Source organism: Oryctolagus cuniculus, chromosome 3 (genome assembly GCF_051225735.1).
Source record: "Oryctolagus cuniculus isolate XC-2025 breed Fujian yellow rabbit chromosome 3, ASM5122573v1, whole genome shotgun sequence".
NCBI classification, from domain to species: Eukaryota; Metazoa; Chordata; class Mammalia; order Lagomorpha; family Leporidae; genus Oryctolagus; species Oryctolagus cuniculus.
This window is the reverse complement of record NC_142869.1, coordinates 39,486,180-39,502,741: the sequence shown is the minus strand read 5'-3', so window position 1 is coordinate 39,502,741 and position 16,562 is coordinate 39,486,180. Positions and strand designations below refer to the sequence as shown.

General features: G+C 46.7%; 1 protein-coding gene across 1 annotated transcript in view; it reads left to right on the top strand.

Moving 5' to 3' along the window:
- The window catches only part of AOX1 (aldehyde oxidase 1), a 73,984-nt gene that overhangs the window by 37,775 nt on the left and 19,647 nt on the right, over positions 1-16,562 (top strand). The window contains 7 exon segments of the mRNA NM_001081990.1: positions 556-652; positions 7,223-7,347; positions 9,130-9,263; positions 10,240-10,327; positions 11,281-11,367; positions 12,109-12,300; positions 13,913-14,140. Of these exon segments, the coding sequence (NP_001075459.1) occupies positions 556-652; positions 7,223-7,347; positions 9,130-9,263; positions 10,240-10,327; positions 11,281-11,367; positions 12,109-12,300; positions 13,913-14,140 (951 nt within the window).

Genomic DNA, 16,562 nt, shown 5'->3' with positions numbered 1-16,562 from the left:
GACACCATGACCATGGTCACGGCAGTCTTCAGCCAGCACTCATTGAGTGTTTACGCTGCGTCAGCCTTTTACATGTCTCATTTCATTTTCTCTTCACCACATTCCTATTGGAACCCTGCACACACTGTTACGTCTGCTTTACAGATGAGGCTTCGACAGGCAACATAATGGGCCCACAGTCAAAACACCTAGTAACGGAGATGAGTGAAACTCTGTCTGGATCCAGAGCTAAAGCTCTGAGCCCCTGTCCTGCGTGGCCCGGGCTGCATAATGTGGGCTGGGGAATGCAGAGAATAGTCGGCCTGGACACAATTCTGGAACGGATTCTGGGTTTTTCTGTGCATACTCAGTGTCGTTGGACTGATGGACACATCCACATTTGCTCCCGGGGCGTTGGAAGCCTGGTTCTTGGCTCCACAGGGTTCATGGTGAAGGCGTCCTGGATTCAGAGAAGGGAGAATTGCTGCCCAGACCCAGGCGATCTGCCAGTGGCTGTGGCCACTACATAGGGCTGGGTCTCTTGCCCCGCCTGCTCACTTTCTTTTCTCTTTCCAGGAGGCTATACAGCAGAAATCCTTCTTCGAGCCAGAAAGGAAACTGGAATATGGAAATGTTGATGAAGCATTTAAAGTGGTTGATCAAATTCTTGAAGGTAAAACATCTGAAAAAAAAAAAAATGGTGGGGAGGGAGAAGCACCCTGGGAACCTTCTGAGTGTGCCCAGCTTAACACTTCCGTTGCTGTCCAGAAGTTGTCTCACAGCCCATATGAGCGTTTCTGCTTGGGAACAGGCCCCTCGGTCACAGCCATTACCTCTGCCTCTGGGTAGATGGAGAGCCCACAGTGGGGAGGCACGTGAGAGGCGAGACTGTGCCCGTGGCAGCCCCCACGTGCGACCACTTGCCCCGGTTGTTGAACGTGTCATCTTGTTTCTCGTTCCCCACCACCCTGCAGTGTAGTATCATTATTCCCATCTTGCAGGTCAGGAAACTGAGGCTTATGGAGATTACGGAGTGTGACCAGCGTCACACAACAGCTGTGACTGACAGAGCTGGTCAGTGAATGGATTAGCCTTTTCTCTTAGAATTTCCAGAGCCCGTGTTTCTTTCTCTCGAATCCTCTGTCTCGGTTTCTCTTTCCCTCCTTCCTTCTTTGCCTGCTTTCTCCTTCTCTCCCTTTGTCCTGGATTTCATCTGCTTACGTATGATATTCAAATTGAATTTTCTCCTTAGAAAAGTGTTGTTTGTAACTTTCCAGTAAAAATTTTGCAACTTTTATTTGGAATTCACTTTAAAATTACAGAAAAACAGTAGAAATGTCAAAGAAACCCCTAGCTACCTTTCACCCAGATTCTCCACTTATTAACATTTTGCTACTTGCTTTATTATTTTTTCTGTTTATATTTTTTTCTGAGCCATTTGGCAGTTGAAGAAATGATGCCTTTTTACTTCTAAATTTACGTCAGTGTTTATTTTCTTAAAGCAAGGACATTATTTTATATAAATATACAGTTATCAAAATCAGAGCTGGCATTGTGGAACAGCAGGTTAAACCGTGGTACCAGTATCCCATATTGTAACACTGGTTCCTGTCCCCGGCTACCCCACTTCCAATCCAGCTTCCTACTAAAGCATCATGGGAGGCAGCAGATATGGCTCAAGTGCCAACCATGTGGGAGTCTGGGGTGGAGTTCCTGACTTCTGGCTTAAGCATCACCTAGGCTTGGCTATTGTGGCCATTTGGGAAGTAAACCAGCAAATGGAAGATTGCCTGATCTCTCTCCCTCCCTCTCACCCTCCCTCACCCTTTCTTACTCTGTCACTCTGCCTTTCAATCAATCATTTTTTAAAAGCAGGGCAATAACATTGACACAAGACTATTATATAACCTACAGATCTTTTTCAAATTTTACCAGTTGTCTCAAAACTGCCCTTTATACAAAAACAAGCCTGGTGGTCATAGTGGGAAGAACCCATTCTCTTTAGGTGCTGCCGTCATCCATGCAGCCAGGGCTGTCCTGAAGTCCTGCCTCGGGAGAACCCCCAGTTTGGCCCGAAGGGTTGCTGCACGCACATGAGCCACCTGTACCATGTCCCAGGGTATAAGGAGAAGTCATTTGGCACAGTCTTTAAGTGACTGTTCAGGATATTGGCCCCTACTGCATTTCCCTGCCCCCCAACCCTGATCCCATGTACAGGTAGAGTCTGAAGACACTCTTCCCAGCCGCAGAGCCCGAGCCGTGTGCCCTGTGCTCGGTCAGACCAGCTGCTTGCAGACAAACCGGCTGCGTCCCTAAACTCTGTAGCTGTGTTAGCCCCGAAACCAGTCGGGGGCTGAGTGGAGAATGACATCTGGAAGCTCTAGAAAAGACACCTTGCAGTGTCTCCCGTCTGTTTTCCTCAGTGTCCTGTATAATTAGCTGTGTGATCTCGGCTTAGCTTCTTGTTTAAAATCACATGAATAAGATGAAAGCAATCTCCAGGGTGCTCGGTGGAGATTAGGAGAGATAATCAAGTGTGCTTGCCACATAGGGAGTGGTCAGGGACCAGGAGCAGCAGCAATGCTTATTAGGTTTGGCTAATGTTGTCTCTGTTCTTGGCTCAGGCTGTCTAGGAGTGAGGTCACCCATTGGCAGGTGTTCACTTATCAAACCCAGTGTTTTCAAGATGTTCTTACATGAGAATTCCTGGGGATGTTTGTGAGACCTAGATTTTTCTGTGCCCTTTCTTGGAATTCTGGAATTGGAGGATCCATGGTAGACAAGGACACTGTTTAACGTTTTCCAGGTGATTCTTTGGGTTCATAAAATATGGCAAATGTTGGAGGCGTGAGTTGATTCATGAAGAGCAGAGAAGGAAGGGAGGCGACATCTGTAGCATCGCCTCCCTGGCTTGCACGTCTCAGAAACATCAACCTCATGAACCTCATGGCTGGTTCTTGCCATGTGAAGTTTTTGTATGAGAATTCAGTTATTGTATTATTCCTTGACATCTTACTTCATTATTTCATTCAGTTAAATAATTTCCACAGTCTGTCTCTTGCTTAAATGCTAACTTGTTACTGCCCCATCCCCTATTGGTAAGCGTAAAAGTGACACGGGGATCTTTTATTTTATTTTAATGTTTTTGATAAGACACTTTACTGTTCTTTTATAAAGATTTATATGTTTATTTGAAGGGCAGAGTTACAGAAAATCAGAGAGAGAGAGAGAGAGAGAGGTCCTCCATCTACTGGTTCACTCCCCAAATGGTCTCAATAACAGGAGTTGGGCTGATCTGAAGTCAGGAGCCAGGAGCCTCTTCTGAGTCTGCCACCCTGGCACAGGGGCCCAAGCCCTTGGGCCATCTTCCACTGCTTACCCAGACCATAGCAGAGAGCTGAATCGGAAGAGGAGCAGCCGGGACTCAAACTGGTGTCCATATGAGATGCTGACACCGCAGGCGGAGGCTTAGCCTCCTGGCCCCTAGCTTCAGATCAGTGTATCTCTGGCCATTGCAGCCATTTGGGGAATGAACCAGCAGACAGAAGACCTCTTTCTGCCTCTGCCTCTCTGTGACTCTGCCTTTCAAATAAAATAAATAAATCTTAAAAAATGAAATAAAATAGGGGCTGGTGATGTGGCATAGCAGATAAGGCTGCAGCCTGCAGTACCGGCATCCCATATGGGCACCCAGCTGCTCCACTTCCCATCCAGCTCTCTGCTATGGCCTGGGAAAGCAGTAGAAGATGGCCAAGTCCTTGGGCCCCTGCACCCGGGTGGGAGACCTAGAGGAGGCTCCTGGCTCTTGGCTTTGGATTGGCTCAGCTCTGGCCATTGGGGCCACTTGGGGAGTGACCAGCAGATGGAAGACCTCTCTCTCTCTCTCTCTCTCTCTAACTCTGACTTTCAAATAAATAAATCTTTTAGAGAAAATGTCTGTACCTTGCCCTCTAGGACAGGTTGTGAGAAAAATCATCTTAGGGAGGGCTCTTGTATCTCTTCTGAATCCTGCTACATAGACTCAGGTCTCCCACGTGGGTGCAGGGGACCAAGCACTTGGGCCGTCTCTGCTGCTTTCCAAGGCCATTAGCAGGGGGCTGATTTGGAAGTGGAGCAACCAGAACTGGGATGTGGGCCACAGTGCTGGCCCCTAGACAGACATTTTTGTATCTTAGTAGCTTTTTGGTCTTTAAGGGCCTCTTATTAAAATGTAAATTTGCCTGGAGAAATCACTGGTAAACCTATTATGGGTAAAATTTCAGCCCAGGGCTTAGCTGATCAAATTGTTTTCTGACAGAGTTGAGATCAATACCTTAGGGTAATGAGGACGCTGTGAGTGAGAAGCCTCAGGGACCAGCAGTGCAAGGCACAGAGCACTAAACCTCTGCCTGCTCTCCAAGTTTAAGCAGTAATAGCTCTACATAGTATTTTTTCAGCTCTGTTTATTTTATTTTTTTAACTTTCATTTAATAAATATAAATTTTCAAAGTACAACTTTTGGATTATAGTGGCTTTTCCCCCCATAACCTCCCTCCCACCCATAACCATCCCATCTCCCATTCCCTCTCCCATCCCATTCACATCAAGATTCATTTTCAATTATCTTTATATACAGAAGATTAATTTAGAATATACTAAGTAAAGATTTCAACAGTTTGCACCCACACAGACACACAAAGTATAAAGTACTGTTTGAGTAGTAGTTATACCGTTTATTCACATAGTACAACACATTAAGGACAGAGATCCTACATGAGGAGTAAGTACACAGTGACTCCTGTTGTTGATTTAACAATTGACACTCTTATTTATGGTGTTAGTAATCACCCTAGGCTCTTGTCATGAGCTGCCAAGGCTATGGAAGCCTCTTGAGTTCACGAACTCTGATCTTATTTAGACAAGGCCATAGTCAAAGTGGAAGTTCTCTCCTCCCTTCAGAGAAAGGTACCTCCTTCTTTGATGACCCATTCTTTCCGCTGGGATCTCACAGAGATCTTTCATTTAGGGTTGTTTTGTTTTGTTTTGTTTTGTTTTTTCTTTGCCACAGTGTCTTGGCTTTCCATGTCTAAAATACTCTCTTGGGCTTTTTAGCCAGATCCGAATGCCTTAAGGGCTGATTCTGAGGCTAGAGTGCTGTTTAGGGCATTTGCCATTCTATGAGTCTGCTGTGTATCCTGCTTCCCATGTTGGGTTGTTCTCTCCTTTTTAATTCTATCAGTTAGTATTAGCAGACACTAGTCTTGTTTATGTGATCCCTTTGACTCTTAAGCCTATCATTATGATCAATTATGAACTGAAACTGATCACTTTGACTAGTGAGATGGCATTGGTACATGCCACATTGATGGGATTGAATTGGAATCCCCTGGCAAGTTTCCAACTCTACCACTGGGGTAAGTCCAATTGTCAGCTCTGTTTATTTTAAATAACATGAATATTTAACATGATAAATTCTGAGTAGATAGACATAAGATATAGTAACACTATAAACTATCAATTTGAACCCCAACATGTGTTTTCAGACTAATAAAAGCTTAAATTTATCTTAGTTAAGATCTTACTTCTTGAAATTCTAACATTTGTAGTTTATAAGTGAAACAGGATCTTGTCATTCTTCTGCACTGTTTCTTTACCCAGATTTTAGATAAGATGGGAAGTTCTTCAGCACAAATCTCGATTATGCAGTTCATTTTTTAAGTGTAGAAGGTCCTGCTTTCAGCCTGACATGATGCTGGCCACAACGTGTCCTGTTTGTTCCCATTGCTTCTCAGTGGGAATGACTCTAAAGCTCCATTTGTTTATATCTCCTCTCTCTTTACTAATTGTCATTTGTTTCAAGGGTTTATATAATTTCTCACTGAACCATTTTCATGATGGCTGCTTTAAAACCTTGTCAGGTGATTTCAGCTTCTGTGTCACTCGGCATTGGGATGTCTTCATTGTTTTTTTGTCATCCAGACATTGAGATTTTCTTAGTTCTTGGCATGATGGGTGATTTTTTTTAATTGTATCTTGGACATTTGGGATATTATCTTATGAGACTGTATCTCATTTAAATCTTCTGCTTTATCAAGGCCACTCTGACCCTGTGCTGGTAGGAGAAGGGAGTGATGCCTTGTGACTGCCAGGTGTAGAGTGGGAGCTCCCAGGTGACCTCCACTGACACCACCATGCAGCGGGATTGGACTTTCATCACAGCCTGATGAGGGGGAGAGCTAGCTCCCGGCCAACCTTTGCAGGCACGGGTGGGCTGCAGTTTTCCTGTGGTGTTCAGCTGGGGTAGTACTTATTGTCCAAAAGGTCTGTGTCTAGAGAGTAGGTTTTGCTTGGGGCTATTTCTTCTGACTGCTTTTTGGGGTTTTGGGATGGCTGGCTTCTCCAGATCCAGTCTGAGATGTATGAAGCCAGGAATAACAACTGCTGCAAAACTGAACTCAGTTAAAGTCCCTAGGTGGCCAGCCTTCTCTTCTCCATCTCCCAGAGTCCTCTGTCAGCTTGAAATAAAAATATAAAGATACATCTCCCAAGAACAGGACTTCTTGGAGATAATCTATAAGAAGTAGAATTGCAATCTGGACATACACACAGACCAGAGTGGCCCCTAGAATATCAGAACAAAAGAAAAGGTTAGAGTCTTGCTGGGGAAAGTGGAGGTTATACAAGTTGTTTGGAAAGAAAGTTAACTGGGGCTGGCAAGTTCTGGTGGGCGAGTGCCAGCTATTGCAGATACAACTTGTATTCTTAGAATTACCATCAGACCTTTGGGATTGGGCTTGAGAGATCATCTGGGAACAGGCTTATGCAACCTGAGGGATTTTCCTCATGGCCTCTTGATTCTATTTTAGTGGACTATAATAAAGATGACTTCATTTTGCATATTCCATGTGCACATTCCTTGTGTTTGTTTATTGTAGAACATTTGGAGTCGTTCTCTGGATGTAACTGGAGGAGTAGGGATAAGTGCATCTACTTCATCTTGTCCCAGAACGGGAGCTCTCAGTGCCACAGTATTTTGACTCTAGAAAGTCACACACGTCTCCTTGGGATCCTGTGACCTAGCACAACAGAGTCCCTGTCCGCCCAGAATTCTGCTCCCTGTCTGCAGGTGCACCAAAAGCCCCACACCGTTGTTTGTGGCTCTTCATGGTGCAGCCTCCTGCCCCAGCAGACGGAGTAGCAGCCGAAGGGCACCACCCATTGCTTCTGAGTGCTTCTCTGACTTGCGTGCATTTTCTCCTAACAGGTGAAATACATATGGGAGGTCAGGAACATTTTTATATGGAAACCCAGTCTGTGCTTGTTGTGCCCAAAGGAGAGGATCAAGAAATGGATGTCTATGCATCTACACAGTTTCCCAAATACATCCAGGTACCGTGAGGCTGTTGTGGATTGGGCTGTGGCTAAATGGTTTCTACCAGCAAGATATAACAAGAGCAATTTGAGACACAATGCCATTTCTTCAGGAGCTGAGGAAACATGGAGCACGAATAGCCACGTTGATCTGGGTGTTAGTAGCCCTATGACTTCAAAGCTTTCGAAAGAACATTATTGACAGAGCGGCTTTTTGTTTGTAGATCTTTAAAATCAGTCGTGCAATCATGCTCTGCTCTTGGTGCTGTTAATAACACAGAAGGAAAAAGAGGAAGGCCTGCCTCAAAACCATGTAATGCCTAACATATATGAGGCATTTAGCAAACAGTATTGGCAAGGGTAAAGCCAGCCGCTGCATCAGCCTCAGCAAATTTCCATGGGCGGAGGAGTTGAGGGAAAGGAGAGTTTGCTAAGGGATGGAATTCACCTAGGAAGTCCCACAGAGGAGTCTTATTTTTGAATTTATGGTTACAATGAGATTTGTGTAAATGGCAGGAGAAGATAGGCCAGTTTTAGGCAGTTCCACAGCAAATCAAATGCCACTCACATATTCATTCACTCCCATCTTGTGCAGCCATTTGTTGTCCGTGTCCCCTACCCCAGGCAACATGCACACGGGAAGGGAGGGATGACATATGACTGCCCAAGCTAACATGGAGGGTGCTTCCAGGGGAGGCTGTGTCACAGTGAAGGGCACGACGCAGAGAGATCTTTATGCAGAAGCCCGTAAGCAGCCTGTGCCGCTATCAGAGGAGTGGGAACGTGCGGATGTAGAGAACGGGGTGTTGTAGAAGGTGGAACTCTAAGGAGGGTCTGGTGCGCTCCATCCCAGTCCTGTTCTGCTCTGCTCTCTCTGTGTAAGACTTCGATGACCTCTAAACAGAAGATGGCAAAGAAGAATGGAACCTGCCTCCAGGGCAGACCACCTGGCCAATGCTAGCAGTAACCCAAATGGCAGGTGGGAGGTGCCCCTTCTCCAGCGGAGACAGAAGAGGTCAGGACGAGGGCCCCAGCTGGGGGGCTTGGAAGGGCACGGAGTCCCACTGTTCCAGGAAACATGCCTAAGGGAAATATTTCAGCGAAAAGGATCTTCTGGATGTGGTTTATGGGGAAAATACAAAAAACTGTTATAAAAAAAACTCACTGTTATCTCAAGAACTACTTGATGTTAATACTAGCTTTGGGCAGGTGCCGCGGCTCACTAGGCTAATCCTCCGCCTTGCAGTGCCGGCACACCGGGTTCTAGTCCCAGTCGGGGCGCCGGATTCTGTCCCGGTTGCCCCTCTTCCAGGCCAGCTCTCTGCTGTGGCCCAGGAGTGCAGTGGAGGATGGCCCAGGTGCTTGGGCCCTGCACCCCATGGGAGACCAGGAGAAGCACCTGGCTCCTGCCATCGGACCAGCCGCGGCGGCCATTGGAGGGTGAACCAACGGCAAAAGGAAGACCTTTCTCTCTGTCTCTCTCTTTCTCACTGTCCACTCTGCCTGTCAAAAAAAAAAAAAAAAAAAAAAAGATACTAGTTTTGGCAGTGTCATTATAGACAGATATCTTTGAGATCAGTTGGGCATGTGTGCTAAGGTTATCGGACATTGCTGTTATTTGTGATAACCACACAGTTCGGGCGTCTTCTCTAACGTCATGGAATCAGAGTGCACACTGGCTGTCATGCTCCGGTTTCAGGGGACAGTTTCCTTTCGTTAAGGTCATGAATGGACAGTGAAAGTCACACGAAGTCCTGGTTGAAGCTGGGCGAGATTAACGAGAGCTGTTATTATTCACAGGACATGGTTGCCACAGTCTTGAAGCTCCCAGTGAACAAGGTCATGTGCCACGTCAAACGTGTTGGTGGGGCATTTGGGGGGAAGGTGTTCAAAGCCAGCATTATGGCAGCTATTGCCGCATTTGCTGCCAACAAGTAAGTGGAGAAAATCTGCTAAATATACTAAAAATAAAATGAAATCACACTGAAAACTCTCAATATCGGGATTAATGAGGGAGAATCTGGGCCAAGATCATTTAAAATCACACATCATCTACAAACACACAAATAGGCTGCCAACTGATGATATCTTCTTTGTTCTATATGATTAATGTATATTCTATAAGAACCAAAATCAGAATCAGTTACTAAAAAGAATGGAAACCACAGTAAAAATATTATAATATCAGGAAAGTAGATAGAAATGAATCCTGAATGAGTAGGGTGGGGGTTGCTTGTTCTTAGCACCAGTTGGATGGACCTATGTTCATATAGGGTCCTATATGTGACCTTTTGAACTATATATATCTATATGTCTCTATAAATAGATACATGGATAATTGATAGATAGATAGATTCTCTTGATTTAAATAGGAACTTTCCATTGGTCATGTCTACATGCTGCCATTTGGCTCTGAGGATCTTAAAACATGACCATAGGCAATTTTCCATGGAGCAGGCTTATCTAGAAGGCTGCATTTCTTTCTCAAGTAGTATATGGCAGTTCCTCCATCTTAAGAAGCAAAAGACCTTGACTTCAGTAGTGTCCTATCCAGGAATACTTGGCAGGCAGCCTGCATCTGAGTTCCTCCACTGATAGCCAGTCTAAGACACGACCCTGAGACCAGTTACCTACAGCCGAGTTGTGATCGCAGCAGGAAAGACCCCCCCAGAGCAATACCGTGGAGTGTCTGGCGCTGGGAAGTTTCCCTCTACCAAGTAGCACTATGCCCTGGCCCAAAGGGAGAGCAGGCACTGTGCGCCTGGGGTCGGCAGAAGCCAGGTGCATGGAGCGGTTCTGGTGGTTTGGGATGTGTGCAGACACCATGAGGCCCTCCCCAGAAGTGACATAACCCCTAGGTAATACAGTTGGTAGAAGAGTTTCCTTTTCTTGCTTTTTTTTCCCTGGTAGACATGGTCGTGCAGTCCGCTGCATTCTGGAACGAGGAGAAGACATGTTAATTACTGGAGGGCGCCATCCTTACCTTGGAAAGTACAAAGTGAGTCCAAGAGGCAGGGATGAGGATGATTTCCGTTATGGAAAAAGCATTCCATAAATGCAGAGGGCACATTGTGGGGGGAGGCTCTTTTCTAACGGGGCACAGGGAGCAGATCAGCAGGGGTGCTGCTGTTAACTTTCTACTCCTGTGCTGTTTAATTCCTGGCTGACCCACTTTGCTCAAAGATGTCAGTTTGAGGAAAGCACTGACTAGTACTTTTGGCTGCTACTAAGTGCATAATTGGGAAACCTGAATATTTAGGGCCATGAAAGCAGATCTGATAACCGTACTTATTCCCACATACCAAAGAGGTAAAAATTGAATAATTCCCATAATAATAGGGTTTTGTGAAGTTGCAGTTATTTGTGAATGAGTTCCTCATTTTTCAATATATCTAAGATGCTTTCATAAAACTATATCCCAGAAATTCCCTGAAAAACTTGCATAAGTAAAAAAATAGTATTCATTTATAAGAAATAATTGTACTTGTCACAGTGGGATAACTGCTTGAACAAAACCTCTCAGGAACTTAGACCCTCACTGTGTCATTTCCTGCTTAAGCACCAGCCCCATGTAATCAGCGAGGGTGTGGAACTCTGCCCCACAAAATCATTCCGAGACTGGAGCTTTTTCCAGCCAGTGACTGCGCTGTCCAGTGCAGTAGCACTAGGAACATATGGCTATTTAAATTTACTTGTAAATGAACTACATTGAATAAAATTCAAATTCAGTTTCCCAGTTGCATCAGCCCTATTTCAAGTGCCCAGCCCCCTTATGTGGTTAGTAACTACCATACTGGACAGTGCAAGCACAGAGTATTCCATTGGAGGACTCCACTCTGGGGGTTCAGAGACCTCCATGTATTTGCTGCAGAGGGCAGCAGACAAGGAAGGGAAGCAAGGGAGCAGGCTTGGCCCCAAAGCCAGTTTCAAAGATCAGTTGTCTTCCCCCAGGCTGGATTCATGAACGATGGCAGGATCGTGGCCTTGGATGTGGAACATTATAGCAATGGAGGCTGCTCCCTGGATGAGTCATTATTGGTAAGTGTTGGAAAGAGCAAATTCACGTCTGGGAACAACATTTTTTTTTTAAGATTTATTTATTTATTTGAAAGTCAGAGTTACACAGAGAGAGGAAAGGCAGAGAGAGAGAGGTCTTCCATCCAATGGTTCACACCCCAATTGGCCACAGCGGCCGGAGCTGTGCCGATCCGAAGCCGGGAGCCAGGAGCTTCTTCCAGATCTCTCATGTGGGTGCAGGGGCCCAAAGACTTAGGCCATAGCAGAGAGCTGCATCGGAAGTTGAGCAGCCAGGATTTGAACCGTCACGCATACGGGATGCCCCACACTGAGTCTTAACAACCAGAAATGTCTCCAAGCTTTGCCAAATGCCTGTAGGTGGTGGGGATGAAGGGCAGGGGGGCAGGATTGCTCCTGGTTGAGACCCCATCCATGAGAACAAATGCTGTTTTCTAGAATATGGCACTCATTGCATTCGGTAGGCCCGGAGCGAATGTTTCAAGGACTCTGGGAAATACTTGAAATCTGAAAAAAGTGCATTTGCTCTAAAAATAGGAAAATTTAATGATTTAAAATAAATTGTTCAGACCCTTCAAAAGCATTTTACAATAACCTGTTTTTCTTTGGGCGTGGGCGTATTTTGGCATGTTCTGCGTGAAGGGAGCTGCCACTTCCAACCAGGTTCTGGCCCGAGGCCTCAGAGTGGTGCCGCAGGTACAGAGGGCCTGGAGGTCTTCCCACGTCAACTCTGGCTTCCTGCAGGTCATAGAAATGGGACTCCTGAAAATGGAAAACGCCTACAAGTTTCCCAACCTGCGCTGCCGGGGTTGGGCGTGCAGAACCAACCTTCCCTCCAACACGGCTTTCCGCGGCTTCGGCTTTCCCCAGGCGGGGCTCATCACCGAGTGCTGTATCACGGAAGTTGCAGCCAAATGCGGTTTGTCCCCCGAGAAGGTAACGCTAAATTACCCTCCTGCACGAAAAGACAGCAAGTCCCTGAGGTGGGAGGGCCCTGGGAGGTCCAGCAGGCGGAGGAATTTGAGATCCCGGCCGCGCAACTCACTGCATGATGCAGAGCCTGGACTCCGAAATTCAGTGATTCTCGTCTTACCCGGACTCCACCGCAGTCAGCCCGAGGCAGAGGGTATTGTGGAGTAGGCGCTGGATTCTCAACCCGAGTCCCCTGGGAAGTTCCCATTGAATGGGGGCTGTGACCACTAGCAGCAAGTTCTGTTAAACCCCTTTCCCTAACGTCTCAACCAAGTGGTCATAAAGTTTGCATTGCAGTTGCTCAACCAGTCCTTATTCAGTTCTTTAAGTCCCAGGCTCAATTTCATTCACTAACAAAGACTCCTCCCTCGAGGGTGTCCCCTGCACCCCCAGACCCTGGAGTGGAATGAGGTTGGGGAGACGTGCTGAGGCTCTCTCACCCTCTCCTCCGCTGTGACTTCTGCTGTGATGGGGGGGGTAGGGAGGAGGTGGGGGGTAGCAAGGAAACATATAGCCTCTCCCATGCGACTTCTCCCAAGGGGCTCAGGGTCCTGTCTTTGATGAGATGGAGCCACTTTCCAAGTATGTGGCCACTGCTGCCAGGTGTCCCAGCAATTGACATTCCCTGGTAAGGGTCAGCTAGATCTCCAGCTGGCACCCCAAGTGGTGTTTGCTCTGTGTCCCAGCAATCTTTGCAAAGTCCCACTCCTCGATTAAATTCATCTCCTTCTTTCCACTCAACATTAGACTATGTGGCCATTGGCAGGAACCACCTTCTGTGTGTCTCTTGAATCTGTGGGGGTCCTTGTCCCCTACCAGCCCCTCATCTTCAAATTCTGTCACCCTTGGGGGCACAAGAGGGAGAATCACAGAGAGACCCCCTTCCTCCCCAGGAGAGAGGGAGGAGAGGATAGCTTCCGAGAATGTCACAGCTCACGAATTTCCAGTCTTCCTCTAGTCAGGGAGTCAGGGGAGCAGAGTGTGTGCCTGTAATGGCCCCTGTGAGCTTGGGGAGGTGGGGCTGGCCACACAGGGAGTTTTCTCAACTGGGCCTGTCAGGTGCTTGGCGTCTTTTGATCCTAGCTAGGGGTTCTTAGTTGCCAGTGGTAGGAATACAAGGAAATTCTCTCTGCTTCAGACACCTTGGGATAGAATCTTTTAATTTGTTCTTCATCCTAGCTATTGGTTATGTTTAAACAAACTTTTATGCTTGTCTGTCTGAATAATCTAAATATCTGAATAATCTAAATTATGTAGCCCGGATACCTTTCTACCTGATATGCACTAATGCAACTAAAATTAAGAGTCAGCAGTGTCCCTGGACAATGTTTAGTTACATAGAGTATAAGGAAAGAATTCCTCCCTTTGAACTTGTGCACGAGCAGTGCAGAAAGCATGCAGGGGCTAACGTAGTTGGTAGAGGAAGAGGGCAATGCTGCACCTCGCAGAAGGCTTTAGCAAGGACAAGGCAGAACTCGGCGTGGACATTGCAGAATGAGCAGACTAGGAGGATGTAGGACTGGATGCTGCTGTGTCTGCTGGGGTTTCCCTTGCCTTTTGATTTCTTCTTTCATAGGTCCGAGCCATAAACTTTTACAAGGAAATTGACCAAACTCCCTATAAACAAGAGATAAATGCCAAGAACCTGACCCAGTGTTGGAACGAATGTCTGGCCAAGTCTTCCTACTTCCAGAGGAAAGTGGCTGTGGAAAAGTTCAATGCCGAGAATTACTGGAAGCAGAGAGGGCTGGCCATCATCCCCCTCAAGTATCCCGTGGGCCTTGGCTCAGTCGCCTATGGTCAGGTCAGTTCTCCAGACACAGTGGGAAGGCCACCGGGACATGGCATTGAGCGGTGTTAAAGGAACTTTCCATTAGGTGGGATTAGCATGTGATTGCAATGTTCAGCTGTTGAACTTCTCCAGAATTATTATTAATCAAACTAGCTTTACTCCAGAAAGGGCAAGAGCTCCTCTGCCTGCATCCCCACAGATGGTGAAAATTTTCTTACTGCGAAATTGCAAGACCTAACATTCCTCCTAGCCCTGGCAATAAGCAGCTGAGGGAGCTGCTCTGGGCCCCAGATGGCTCATGAGAGGCTGGGACCCAGGACCTCCCAAACTCTTCTTCCAGCCACTCTGTATTTCTGTGTCCTGGACCATGGCTGCAAGGCTTTTGGGTGGGTTGGGGTGAGCTAAACTCAGAAAAGTGACTAATTTAAGTAACTTACTACACAAACTGTAGGAGATTTTCTGATCATATCTACTAGAAATATGAAGGGGAGAACTGGGAAACTTCTCTAGTAGTTTTAATTTCTTTAATTGATGAAATAAATCCCCTTGCCTGGCAGCTAAATCCTCTTGCTGTTTTCACTTCTTCATTCCTGAGTGCATTTAACCTTAATAGCTGGTGAAGGGCTTCCCTATTCAACCTTGTTATATGAGGGTGTTTCAAAAAGTTTGTGGAAATGGAATAAAAAAATTATTTTGGTGAAAAAAATTGTAATCCATGCATAGTTTGTTTTTAAGACTTATTTACTTGAAAGACAAAGTTACAGAGAAGCAGAGGCAGAGAGAGAGAGAGAGGTCTTCCATCCACTGATTCACTCCCCAAATGACTTCAATGGCCAGAGCTATGCTGATCCAAAGCCAGGAGCTTCTTCTAGGTGTCCCACGTGGGTGCAGGGACCCAAGGACTTGGGACAACTACTGCTTTCCCAGGCCATAGTAGAGAGCTGGATCAGACTTGAACTGGCACCCATATGGGATGCTGGCACTGCAAGTGGCAGCTTTACCTGCTATGCCACAGTGCTGGCCCCCATGCATAGTTTTTATAATCTGAAATCCATGAACTTTTTTGAAGACCCCCCTATACACAGGGATTTCAAATATTTTTTGCACCAAAATAATCGTGTCTTTCAATTCCATTTTTCCATGAACTTTCTGTAATACCCTCATATAGCAGTGGTGGGAGACCCTGGTTAGGTTCTTACACTGTCTCCATTGCTGGACAAGTACGTAGGTGAGTTGGCAGAGCCCGCACAGAGCCTCGTCATGCCTCCCCTTTGCAAAATTCACAAAAGGGCACGGCAGGTGTGTTGAGTGATGACAGAATAGGAATAAAGGAGGGAGGCAGGAGCTGTGAAAAGAGTGTTAGTGTGCATTACTTGTGTGTTGAGGGAGCATAGGAGGCCAAGACAAGCGGTTAGGAAGATCTGTCCCCATTCCCATACCCATCTGGTCACCCAACTCCCCGCGGTGAGCTTTGGTGTCATCCTTTAAACATCTGCATGTGGCTTTGACTTTAGGCAGGTGGTGGCTCAGAGGAGCAGGTGACGAGCACTGGCCTCCTTGTAGCCTTCTGGTCACCTGGTCACTCCTCTCTCAGCTGAGAGACACTGTTGGGAGGTTGGGATTGAGAAACAAAGGCGAAAACATGTTTATTAAAGAGAAAGGGGAAAACTGCCAGTGGGAAGAGTTTGTGAGCAGTGACTCTTCCTCTCAGGATAAAGGGAAAAGACAGGCCAGAACCCGGGGTCGGGGAGGGCTTCTGCATTGGGATGGGTGCTGCAGGAACCCCGAGTGCCAGGCTGTGGGTGCAGATACACGGGCTCTCCTCCCCGATTCTGGTCCGTTTTCCCTCATCAGATATTTCTCAAAAAGGGGACAAAAGTAATAACACTCACTGAGCATCTACTGTGTTAAAAATCCGTTTAGATTTTATCTCATTAGACCCTCAGGGCAACCTGTAAGATTTTTATCCTCATTTTAACGATGAGAAAATTGAGACTGAGAGAGTTTAAATAGCCTGCCCAAAGCCACACAGCCAGTAGCAGCAGATCCCAGGCCCGAACTCAGGTCCTCACAGCTCCCAACCTTGCGCTTCCGCATTTGCGCTGAGCTGTGTCCCCAGGGCTCCTGATGGGGGCCGTGGTGGGATTCTGCTCAGCTGGGACAGACACAGCAGCCAGCAGTGCCCATTCGTCCTCAACAGTTGCTGGAAGCCCCCCGGGGAGCTTCTACCCTGAAGATTTCTGCTTAGGGCCGGACGGAAGAGTTGGGCATCAGTCAAGCTGCTTCCCAGAGGCGTTTGTAGAAAGACTCCATTCTGAAGCAGAGCCAATAGAGAGGGCATCAGAAATGACGGCCCCGTGTGTCTCTGTGATCTCCCACTTGGCTCCCCTCTCTGCTGGGAGGCATGAGTCTCCTGGTTTGGGCCAGGGAAACC